The sequence below is a fragment of the Dermochelys coriacea genome, chromosome 7, assembly GCF_009764565.3.
Source record: "Dermochelys coriacea isolate rDerCor1 chromosome 7, rDerCor1.pri.v4, whole genome shotgun sequence".
NCBI classification, from domain to species: domain Eukaryota; kingdom Metazoa; phylum Chordata; order Testudines; family Dermochelyidae; genus Dermochelys; species Dermochelys coriacea.
Window position 1 is genome coordinate 125,958,703 of NC_050074.1, and position 11,769 is coordinate 125,970,471.

At 48.4% G+C, this 11,769-nt stretch overlaps 1 protein-coding gene across 1 annotated transcript in view; it reads right to left on the minus strand.

Annotated features, from left to right (window-relative positions):
- ARHGAP19 (Rho GTPase activating protein 19) overlaps positions 1-11,186 on the minus strand; it is a 60,289-nt gene extending 49,103 nt beyond the window's left edge. Inside the window, exon 1 of the mRNA XM_038411556.2 lies at positions 10,995-11,186. Coding sequence (XP_038267484.2) covers positions 10,995-11,152 — 158 coding nt within the window. The 5' untranslated portion in view covers positions 11,153-11,186. The remainder of the gene's footprint in view (positions 1-10,994) is intronic.
- Between the last annotated feature and the right edge of the window lie 583 nt (positions 11,187-11,769).

Genomic DNA, 11,769 nt, shown 5'->3' on the forward strand with positions numbered 1-11,769 from the left:
GACAGACTGCAGAGCAATAGCGTTCTCCAGGAGGTTGGTCTTGTTCTGTGTCACAGTTGGCATCTTTTCCTGAATGTCCCTTGGTCCAGCCATGCATTCCCTTGACTGGTCCCTGTCCTCACTCCTTCTGAGCCAGGAACGTGAAACCTTCCCTCCACTCTAGTGTCTTGCTGGTATGCAGAAGCTAGGCAGGCACGTGTCCTCTCTTTTCTCTTGGACTTTTGCCAGGCATTCAGAGATTGAGAACCCTCTCTGCCAGGGCTGTGGTGTGTCAGGAGAACAAACAATATAAGAAGTTGTTGTCCAAGTATGGTTTCCATGCCAACAGTGATAAAATGTCACTCCCCACACACCCAAATTTTGGAATTCCCTTCCCCATGCTCTTCCCAGTCTGGGACATGCTTGGAGATGGTATGAGGTTTTCTACCTTATTTTCCCCCTTCCCCAGGCCCTCTGTACCACTGCTAAGTAGGGGGAAAGCAGCAGGTTGGTAATTGCATGGGCACCTCTGCAGGCTATTCTTACATTGGATGATGCTACCGTGAAGCATGTCCCCAAGAGTCAGAGAAGGGTACTGGGTTTTTTTGTTTGTTTGTTTTAAAACAACAAGGGACAAACCAGGAAAATATGCAGAGCTGCTATTTACCAAGAAGCTGCCATTTCATCTTGTGTAGAAATAGAAGGAAACCACTGCCTATATAGGAAGCCCTAAAAAGGCCACATTAATCTTATTAATTATACGTATTACCATACCAGCTTGGAGCCTTAGCCCCAGCCAGGACCCCATCAGGCAAGGCACTGTACAAATGGAAAAATGCAGTATATTTGTCTTAAATTCTCATTTACACCTGCTGATGAGCACAAAGACTTTTGCAATGATTGCTCTGAACGCATTCGGCTACAATGGGACTAACAGTGCTGTTCATTGTAACAAACAAAGGCAGATAATCATGTCCTTATGTAAGCACAAATGCCATCTATCTCTGTGCTTATGAAATGTCTCATTTGGGCAATTATGAAATGCCTAAGTAGCCATATCTAGCCAATTTACATCATTCCAGTGTATGTTTGAAGACTTCAGGTAGCTAAAAGTGCAGAGCAACGATCAAACTGTGATGCAGAATAAGGTTTCTATTGCTATTTCTCTTTCTGTATGGGCTGATAACAAAAAAAACCCAACAACATGGCTGGCTATTTTTATTGTTTTTTAAATAAAAACCACTGTTGTTCTGCCATCTGGAGTAGGGGAGGGTCTGCTGGGAGGGAGAGGGAGTCTCAAGCAACACAAAAGAAAAGGAGGACTTGTGGCACCTTAGGGACTAAAATTTATTTGAGCATCAGCTTTCGTGAGCTACAGCTCACTTCATCGGATGCAACACAAGCATCAAAGAGCACAGGAAGGGGATTCAGGGCCAGCACAGTTGTTCCATGGTTGGTGGAGTCAGTATTTCAGGGAAATAATCTGAACTAGGGACACATTTCCATCCTCTCACATCTCAATATACTGCCCTGGCAACAAGTGATGAGGAATCACCTCCAAAAGCCATGTACCCCCAAGGCTGGGAGGATCACAGCCACCACTCCCAGGAGAAAATGTAGGGTAGTGGGGGTTGGAGACTCTCTTCTGAGGGGGACAGAGGCATTTAAATGTCACCCTGACATGCCATCCTGGGAGGTATGCTGCCTGCCAGGGGCCTGTATCAGAGATGTTACAGAGGGATTGTCGAGGATCATCCAGCCCTCTGACTACTACCTCATGCTACTCATCCCTGTGGGCACTAATGATACTGCGAGGTATGACCCTCAGCAGATCAGAAGTGACTACAGGGCTCTGGGAAAAAGAGTGAAGGGGTTGGGAGCACAAGTGGTGTTCTCTTTGATCCTTCTGGTCAAGGGTAGGGGCCCAGACAGAGACAGATACATCCTGGAGGTTAATGCCTGTCTGCGAAAATGGTGTCTCCAGGAGGGCTTCAGCTTCCTTGACCAAGGGATGCTCTTCCAGGAAGGATTGCTAAGCAGAGAGGGGGTTCATCTATTGAGGAAGGGGAAGAGCATATTTGGATACGGACTGGCTAACCTTGTGAGAAGGGCTTTAAACTAGGTTCAAAGAGGGCAGGTGACCAAAGCCCACAGGTAAGTCAAGAATAGAGAGCTGGGAGAAGTTTTGCAATTTGGGGGGAGCATGGGCTGTTACAGCAGGGATAAAGGAGAGAAGACAGAACTGTGGGGAAATTAAATCAGTATCTTATGTGTCTGTATACTAATGCAAGAAGAAAGGGGAATAAGCAGCAAGAACACAAAATGCTAATAAATAAACACAACAATAGAATAGTTGGCATCACAGAGCTGGTGAGATAATATGCATGGACTGGAATATTGGCATAGAAGAGAACAGCTTGCGAGGAAGGACAGGCAGAGAAGAGAGGGAGGAGATGTTGCCTTAGATATTAAAGGCATACACATTTGGACTGAGGTTGAGATGGAAACAGGAGACAGACTTATCCTTACCCAGAGACTTTCAACAAAAGGAGTAAAAAAAAATAAAAAAAAAATCAAGGGTGATGTCATGTTCGGGGTCTACTACAGACCATCAAACAAGAAGAGGTTGATGAGGCTTTTTTAAAATTAACAAAATCATTCAAAGCCCAGGACTTGATGCTGATGGGGGACTTCAACACCCAGACATCTGCTGGGAAAAAAAACACAGCAGGGCACAGAATCTCCAACAAGTTTTTGGAATGTATTGGAGACAACTTTTTATTTCAGAAGATGCAGAAAGCTACTAGGGGAGAGGCTGTTCTAGATTTGATTTTGACAAGTAGGGAAGAACTGGTTGAGAATTTGAAACTGGAAGGCAGCTTGGGTGAAAGTGATCATGAAATTATGAGGTACTAAGGAATGGTAGGAGGGAGAACAATAAAATAAAGACAATGGATTTCACCCAGATTTTAGCAAACTAAGGAGTTGGTAAGTAAAATCCCATGGGAAGCAAGTTTAAGGGGAAAAACAATTGAATACAGCTGGCAGTTTTTCAAAGAGACATTATTAAGGGCACAAAAGTAAACTATCCCACTGTGTAGGAAAGACAGGAAGTATGGCAAGAGACCACCCTGCCTTAACCAGGAGATCTTCATGATCTAAAACGCAAAAAAAAAAAAAGAGTTCTACAAAAAGTTGAAACTAGGTCAAATTACAAAGGATAAATAAACAAACACAAGTATGTAGGGACAAAATTGGAAAGGCCAAGGCACAAAATGAGATCAAACTAGCTAGAGACATAAAGGCTAACAAGAAAACATCCTATGAATACATTAGAAGCAAGAGGAAGACCAAGGACAGGGTAGGCCCGTTACTCAATGAAGGGGGGGGTAAACAATAATAGAAAATGTGGAAATGGCAGAGGGGCTTAATGACTTCTTTGTTTCAGTTTTCATCAAGAAGGTTGGTGGTGATTGGACATCTAACAGTGAATGCCGGGGAAAATGAGGTTGGATCAGAATAGGCTAAAAATAGGGAAAGAACAAGTTACTTAGACAAAATAGATGTTTTCAAGTCACCAGGGCCTGATGAAATGCATCCTAGAATACTCAACGAGCTGACTGAGGAGATATCTGAGCCATTGGCAATTATCTTTGAAAAGTCATGGAAGACGGGAGAGATTCCAAAAGACTGGAAAAGGGTAAATATAGTGCTCATCTACAAAGGGAAAAGTCCAACCCAGGGAATTAGACCAGTCAGCTTAACTTCTGAACCCAGAAAGATAATGGAGCAAATACTTAAGCAATCAATTTGCCAACATCTAGAAGATAAGGTGACAAGTAACAATCAGCATGGATTTGTCAAGAACAAATCGTGTCAAACCAACCTGATAGCTTTCTTTGATGGATTACAAGCCCTGTGGATAGGGGGGAAAGCAATAGACATGGTATATCTTGACTTTAGTAAAGCTTTTGATACTGTCCTGCATGACCTTCTCATAAACAAACTAGGGAAATGCAATGTAGATGGAGCTACTATAAGGTGGGTGCAAAACTGGTTGGAAAACCATTCGCAGAGCGTAGTTATCAGTGGTTCACAGTCATGCTGGAAGGGCATAAAAAGTGGGGTCCCACAGGGGTCAGTTCTGGGCCTGGTTCTGTTCCATATCTTCATCAATGATTTAGATACTGGCTTGCAGAGTACACTTATAAAGTTTGTGGATGATACTAAGCTGGGAGGGGTTGCAAGTGCTTTGGAGGATAGGATTAAAATTCAAAATGATCTGGACAAACTGGAGGAATGGTCTGAAGTAAATAGGATGAAATTCAATAAGGACAAATGCAAAGTACTCCACTTAGACAGGAACAATCAGTTGCACACATATAAAATAAGAAATGACTGCCTAGGAAGGAGTATTGTGGAAAGGGATCTGGGGGTCCACAAGCTAACTATGAGTCAACAGTGTAATGCTGTTGCAAAAAAAGCAAACATCACTCTGGGATGTCTTAGCAGGAATGTTGCAAGCAAGACATGAGCAGTAGTTCTTCTACTCTGTGCTATTTGGTCTCAACTGGAGTATTGTGTCCAGTTCTGGGCACCACATTTCAGGGAAGATGTGGACAAACTGGAGATAGTCCAGAGAAGAGCAACAAAAATGATTAAAGGTCTAGAAAACATGACCTATGAGGGAAGATTGAAAAAAAAAAATTGGGTTTGTTTAGTCTGGAAAAGAGAAGACAGAGGGGACATAACAGTTTTCAAGGAGGTAAATTGTTCTTGTTAACCCCTGAGGATAGGGCAAAAAGCAATGGGCTTAAATTGCAGCAAAGGAGGTTTAGTTGGACATTAGGAAAAGCTTCCTAACTTATCAGGGTGATTAAGCACTGGGATAAATTGCCTAGGGAGGCTGTGGAATCTCCGTCGTTGGAGATTTTTAAGAGCAGGTTAGACAAAGACCTGTCAAATGGTCTAGATAATACTTAGTCCTGCCATGCATGCAGGGGACTGGACTAGATGACCTCTCCAGGTCATTTGCAGTCCTATGATTCTATGACTAGTGGTATCTAGACAACAAGGCAGCATCTAGCAGTCCCTGGAACAAAGTTACTTAAATCCTCCTATACAGTCAATACCCAGACAGTTTATTGTAACGCAACATGGAATATTTACTAGTTGAGGTTTCCTTCCCAGTAATGTGCGGCTAGCTCTCCACCTGGGTCTCAGGGACCATCTCTGGGAGTGTCTCTTCATGGGTCTCTGGCTCAGGTTCGCTGAAAATATTGTAGTTGTCTGGGGAAATTTCTTCACAGGGTCTGTGGCCAGTTCTAGACAGCCACAACATAGCAGGATTCTGCAGTGACATGGCAAAAATCCAATCCAGCTCCTCCGAGTATGCACGTGTAGCAGGAGCATTACTGATGGGCTTGTTTTGGTCCCTACTGTTTTCATAGTTCTGCTTGAGCTTTGGTGGGCACGGGGGTGCGTCCCAGGAGTGCCCCTTTTCCCACAATTGTTCCAATAGCCACTTGTAGATATCCACATCCTGGTAAGGGCTGTTAAGATGGGAGTTGACATGCTCCTCTCCCCAGAGGGCAAAGACACCCAGGGCCTCCAGACAGGACCACACAGAAATACAGGCATGACTGCTAGAACGGACTACAGGTATGTGAACTTACCAAAGGGTAGAATCACAAAGGGGCATACTTGGCCATATGCTAGCATTTAGAGAGAGAAAGAGACAAGGTAGGTAAGGAAATATCTTTTATTGGACCAACTCCTGTTGGTGGAAAGTACAAATTTTAGAACCTGAAAGTTTGTACCTTCAACCAAACACCAAAAGAAGTTGGTCCAATAAAAGATTATCTTACCTATCTTGTATCTCTCATTTCTTGAGATTAATGTGGCTACAACACCACTGCAAACAGCATTTAAATAGGCAGGTGACATCTGGACAAGAGGACCCTGGAGCAGTGGAGGGCACACGGGTAAACAGACAGGCTAGTCTAGGTATCAAGTAGTACAGAGTGGGATAGCAGTGGGAGGACAGCTTGAAGTGAGGTAGTTAATTCAAAATGGGGATGTATCCACATGAACCATATACCAGAATCTATACTCATTCCAGAATAGTGTTACGCTGCTTGCAAAGAGGATTAAAGCAGGATAAGGCAAGAGATAAATCAAAAAATAACTTGTATGGATGCAAGGCAGTTGATGTCAGGGGGGAAAAAAGCTGTCCTCAGAATCTGGAAATTGGTGGGGGGTCCCCCCCACCCTGAAACATGTATTTTGTGACTGAGCCACGACCAGAGGGATGCATCAGATTTCTCTTCCATGTACTCAACCAAGCCCAGTGAGCATTGACAGATAGATTCCTGCACTATCAATAATCCCCTCAGCACTTTTACAAAAGTAAATTACACACATTAAACATGTTAAAAAAGTTCCAGACAGAAGTGAGTCTAAGGAGGGTCCTCCTCAAAGAGCCTCTCCCACCCTAAAGCACATGAGCCAGCTCGTAACCCAGCTGTCCCCTGCAGGGTACCAACCCCACCCGCAAAATGTTGAGAAGTCTCCACAACAAAGCAGAATAATGTCAGGATCAAAGCTGAGCTCTGGCAAACCCAGGGGAGAAGCAGGTCCAGAGCTACCCAGAACTTCCTGCCTCAGAGGATCACAGCTGCCATGTCATTACACAGGGAGAGAGGGAAGGTCTTGCTGGGAAGCCAAAGGCAAACGCATTAAAACATCTCTTGGGAGAGGGCTGGCAGCCAATTACTCCTGTGCTGTGCTCTTAGTGAGCAGCTTTCCCCATTCTGCATGAACTGCAGTTTCTGAATGGTGTGAGGAGAAAGCTCCCATGTAGTGCACACTGCTCTCACCCAACCAGGAGGCAGGAAAGGCCAGGAGTACTGGAGTGAGGACTCTGCAGCAGGAAGAGAAGGATGCAACTTTCTTGCCAAGTGCAGATAATAAAACATCATCATGACAAAAGCTGCAACCCACAGAGACCGAGGATCCCGTCAGGCTATAGGCCTTTGAAACAAACAGTTGGATGGGCTGCAATAACCTCCATCATTCTTCCCCCCCCCCCCAAAAAAGGAGTACTTGTTGCACCTTAGAGACTAACAAGTTTATCTGAGCATAAGCTTTCGTGGGCTACAGCTCACTTCATCAGATAAATGTGTTACCCGTCAGATGCCACTTATATGGTGGTGACCAAGAGGATCTGCTGCCCTGCCCCACAGGGTGACAGGGCTGCAAAACACCCTGTGGGAGAAGCCAGCACTGCTGTGTTGAAAAACAAAATAAATGTGTTAGTCTCTAAGGTGCCACAAGTACTCCTAAAGAAAAGGAGTACTTGTGGCACCTTAGAGACTAACACATTTATTTGAGCATAAGCTTTCGTGAGCTACAGCTCACTTCATCGGATGCATCCGATGAAGCTCACAAAAGCTTATGCTCAAATAAATTTGTGGCACCTTAGAGACTAACAAGTACTCCTTTTCTTTTTGCGAATACAGACCAACACGGCTGCTACTCTGAAACCTGTCATTCTCCCAGTTACTCCCCCCCACGCTGATTCATACAGACAGCTTGGATTACAGAGAACAGAACTCTGTATGGAATAGAGAAGGGGCATTGTGAACAGTTTAGAGAGTAATTTTATGTGAGTTTGGTTCAGTTCTGCAATTTAACCAGGATGTGGGCTTGCTGGCTCTCTGCAAGGGCATCACAGGAAGGACAATGTCTGAAAGCAACAGAATGGGAGTGACACAGGCAAAGGGACCTATCTCCAGAAGCAAAAGTCCCAGAGCGAGAGGTGAGAGAAGGAACTAAAGGAGAATAGGTTCTAAAGTAACTAAGAGAAAGCTGCATGAACCTGCTTAAAAAAAAAAAATAGGGCTATTTGCTGAGGAGGGAGAAGTGTCTGACACCAGCTATGGCCAGGAAAGGAGCAATGGGGGCCAAATGTGTCACATCATCAAGACTTGGACTTCAGTGTGACTGCTACCTAATACATCAAAAAGCCATTTCAGTGCCAACCTGTCCTCCCCCCATTTGTTTTCCCCACCAGTTTATGCTTAGATCAGCTGTCCCTAACCCCCCCCCGCCCTTACTTGTCTGTGTCCCCACACCGGGGGGGGGGGGGGGGGGAAGAAGAGGAGGAGGGGGGAAGAAGAGAAGGAGGAGGAGGAACAGGGGTAAGGTGGCTGAGGCTAGGGCCAGATTTGTGGCCGGGAGAGGTGCCTCAGCCAGGGGCTGAGGCTGGAGTGGAAGCAGAGCTGTAGCCAGGTGCAGCTTTGCCCCCCGCATTGGTCCCAGATGGGGAATGGAGCCACGACCAGTGGCTGGTGTGTGACGGGAGTAGAACCGCACCAAGGCTGGGATCAGGGACGCAGCTGGGGGCAGGATCAGAGCAGAGCAGGGAGGGGAGGGCTTCGTAGCACTCCCTCCCCACCCCTGGGCAGGGTTTCTTGGGCTCCATTCCCCCCCCCAGACACTCCTCCATGCCTCCCTAGAGAGGTTGCACCCCACATTTTGGGGACCCTCTGGCTTACACTGTAAGCTTTTTGGGGCAGGGGTTTGTTATTTCCTGCTCACAGTGCCCAGCCCAATGAGGAATCAATTCCTGATTGGCACCTCTGGACACACAGACATACCCCAGTTCAAATGTGGGGTGATATTTTACACAGTGCCACGAACATGATCACTGGAACAAGGACACTGGCTAGGCTGGTAGATGGAGGCACCTAGATGCTGCTTTGGATTGTGTGGGCAAGTAATGCTACCCCACCCCCTCTTCCGAGCAGACAATGTACTGGAGTGTAGAAGAACAAGGATCCTGCTGTCCGAGCCCAACAAAGCCCTGGATAAGAGCAAAAGGGGGTGTTACATGCAGTCATAGCAATAACTGCAGAAAGAACCCTACTGGAGCTTGCATCTGGATGGTTGCCCAACAGGACAGGAATGTGTTGTGGGTTTTGTTTTGTTTTTTTTTGTTAAAATCTAGCATGGAGACAGACTTATTTTAAGTAAGTGTCACTGCCTGGGGTGGGGGGTAGAGGGGTGAGTGATATCAAGATTGCTCTAGACAAGGCATTTTCAGAGAGACAAGATGCACTGAACCAGGAGACAGGAGCTCTGCCACAAGCTTCCCACAGACCCACACACCACTCACCTCATCTCCCCTTGCCTCAGTTTTCCTCTCCAATACGGATCGCACTTGTATTTCCCTCCTTTGGTTTGGCTGTTTAGACTGTGAGCTCTCCGAGTAGAAATTTGTACACAGGGATAGTGTAGCCATATTGGTCTCAGGATATTAGAGACCAGGTGGGTGAGTGGATCTTTTATTGCAGTGGTTCTCAGCCCTTACAGGCTACTCCACCCATTTGAGGAGTCTGCTTCGTCTTGCATACCCAAAGGGTCACCTCACTTAAAAAAAAGTACTTGCTTACAATATCAGACATTGAAACACAAAAGAGGCATGGCACACTATTACTGAATAATGGCTGATTCTCATTTTTACCATGCAATTATAAAATAAATTGTTTGGAATATAAATATTGTACTTACATTTCAGCACATAGAGCAGTATAAACAAGTCATTGTCAGTATAAAATTTTAGTTTGTACTGACTCCACTAGTGTTTTATGTAGCCTGTTGTAAGACTAGCCAAATATCTAGAGGCACTGATGTACCCTCTGGAAGATGTCTCTGGACTCCTGGTTAAGAACCACTGTTTTAGTGGACTAGCGTGTGACAGCGAGAGAGAGAGAGAGAGAGAGAGAGAGAGAAGCTTTCAAGCTCTGCAGAGCTCTTCCTCAAGTTTGGAAAAAAGCATTCAGAGGCCTTGTCTACACCATGCAGCTTTTAGCAACAAGGCTGCAACAACACAGCCTTGTCACTAAAAGTCAGCATGTGTAAACGCTCCTTATGGCACTTTTGTTGACAAAATGGAGTGGGTGTTAGTCTGTATTCACAAAAAAGAACGGGAGGCCTCCTGGCACCTTAGAGACTAACAAATTTATTTGAGCATAAGCTTTCGTGAGCTACAGCTCACTTCACGGGGTGCATTCAGTGGAAAATACAGTGGGGAGATTTATCTACACAGAGAACATGAAACAATGGGTGCCACCTTCACTCTCCTTACAGTAGAAGGTTTCAGAGTAGCAGCCGTGTTAGTCTGTATTCGCAAAAAGAAAAGGAGGACTTGTGGCACCTTAGAGACTAACAAATTTATTAGAGCATAAGCTTTCGTGAGCTACAGCTCACTTCATCGGATGCATTTGGTGTTTTTTTCCACCAAATGCATCCGATGAAGTGAGCTGTAGCTCACGAAAGCTTATGCTCTAATAAATGTGTTAGTCTCTAAGGCGCCACAAGTCCTCCTGTTCTCCTTACAGTAAAAAGGGCAGGAGGCCTCGTGGCACCTAGGAGACGAGCAAGTTACTTTGCGCACAAGCTTTCGTGGCTGCATCCGATGGAGCGAGAGTAGCTCACGGAGGCTCGTGCTCCGATACGTTCGTTCCTCTCTAAGGCGCCCCGAGGCCTCCTGTTGTGTTTGCGGCTCCGGACTAGCCCGGCTGCGGCTCGGCACAGCGCAGGGCGAGCGGAGCGCACCGCGTGTGCGGGGGGGGGGGGCAGCCCAGGAGCAGCGGCCGGTTCGCGCCCCGCAAACCGGGGGGCGGGCGGAAGGGGGGGCGACTGTTCGCGGGCTGCCGGGGCCTGTCAGGGGCCGCGCATCCCGGCGTCCGCTCACTGCAGGAGCGCCCGGGTCGAGCGGACAGTTCGGCCCCGAGGCTCCCGGGAGGCTGGCGGCCAAGCGGGCAGCTCCGGACGGCTCTGCACCCAGCCGCGTTCTCCCTTCCGGCGCCCCCGGCCCGCCTCAGCCGCCGCCCCCCCCCCGGTCTCCCTCGCGCCCCGGCTTCCGCCGGCCCCCCGCAGCCAGCCCGAGGCCGAGCCGCGGGGGGCGGGGTTGGACCGGACCGGACCCGCTTCCCCGGCCTCGCACCTACCTGCCGCCCCGCCGCTCAGCGGCTCCTCGGCTCCCCGCCGCCATCTCATACCTGCCGCTCCGCCTCCCCATTGGCCTGCCGCCCCCCAGCGCCTGCAAAGCGATTGGCTGGAGCGAGCGCCGTCCCGGGGCGGGGCCACCAAAGGGCGGGGCCGCCATTGGCCGGTTCGAATAGTCAGCGGGCGACCCGCGCGCTGGCCGGGCGCGAGGGGGCCGCCGGGTGCGCAAAGGATCCTGGGGGTTGTAGTTTTCCTGGGTGGGAGGGGGATCAGGAGGCCCCGCCCCCAGGCTGAGGACACGCCCCAGGGCGGGGAAGCCGCGGGGGTGGGGGGGGAGCAGCCCCTCCCTGAGGAGGGGGCAGGGGCCGCTCCACAGCTGCCAACGCTGCCCAGGCTGGCACAGGCCGCGGCAGTGGGGACGTGGCGGCCAGGGGCAGGGGGGTACCTCAGGTCCCCCCCCTCGCTGCAGCCCTGGGCAGGCCAGGGCCCCTCCAAAGGGGGTCGGGGTCCTTATCCCCATTGCACAGCCAGGGGCTTGCCCAAATCACAGGGCAGAACAGTCCGAGGCCGATCTGAGACCCCGCTCGTACCCCCGGCCCCCCGCTTCGTTCTGCTGGGGCCACCCCTGCTGTTACACCTGGTTCCACTGACGCCAAGGCAGTTAGTCTGGGTTTACACAGGTGTAACAGAGCCCAGCATGGCCTGACGTCATTCCCAGTTCACTGAGTAACTGAAAGGCGAGTCTGGCCGGGGAGGATAACACCTACCTCGGTAAAA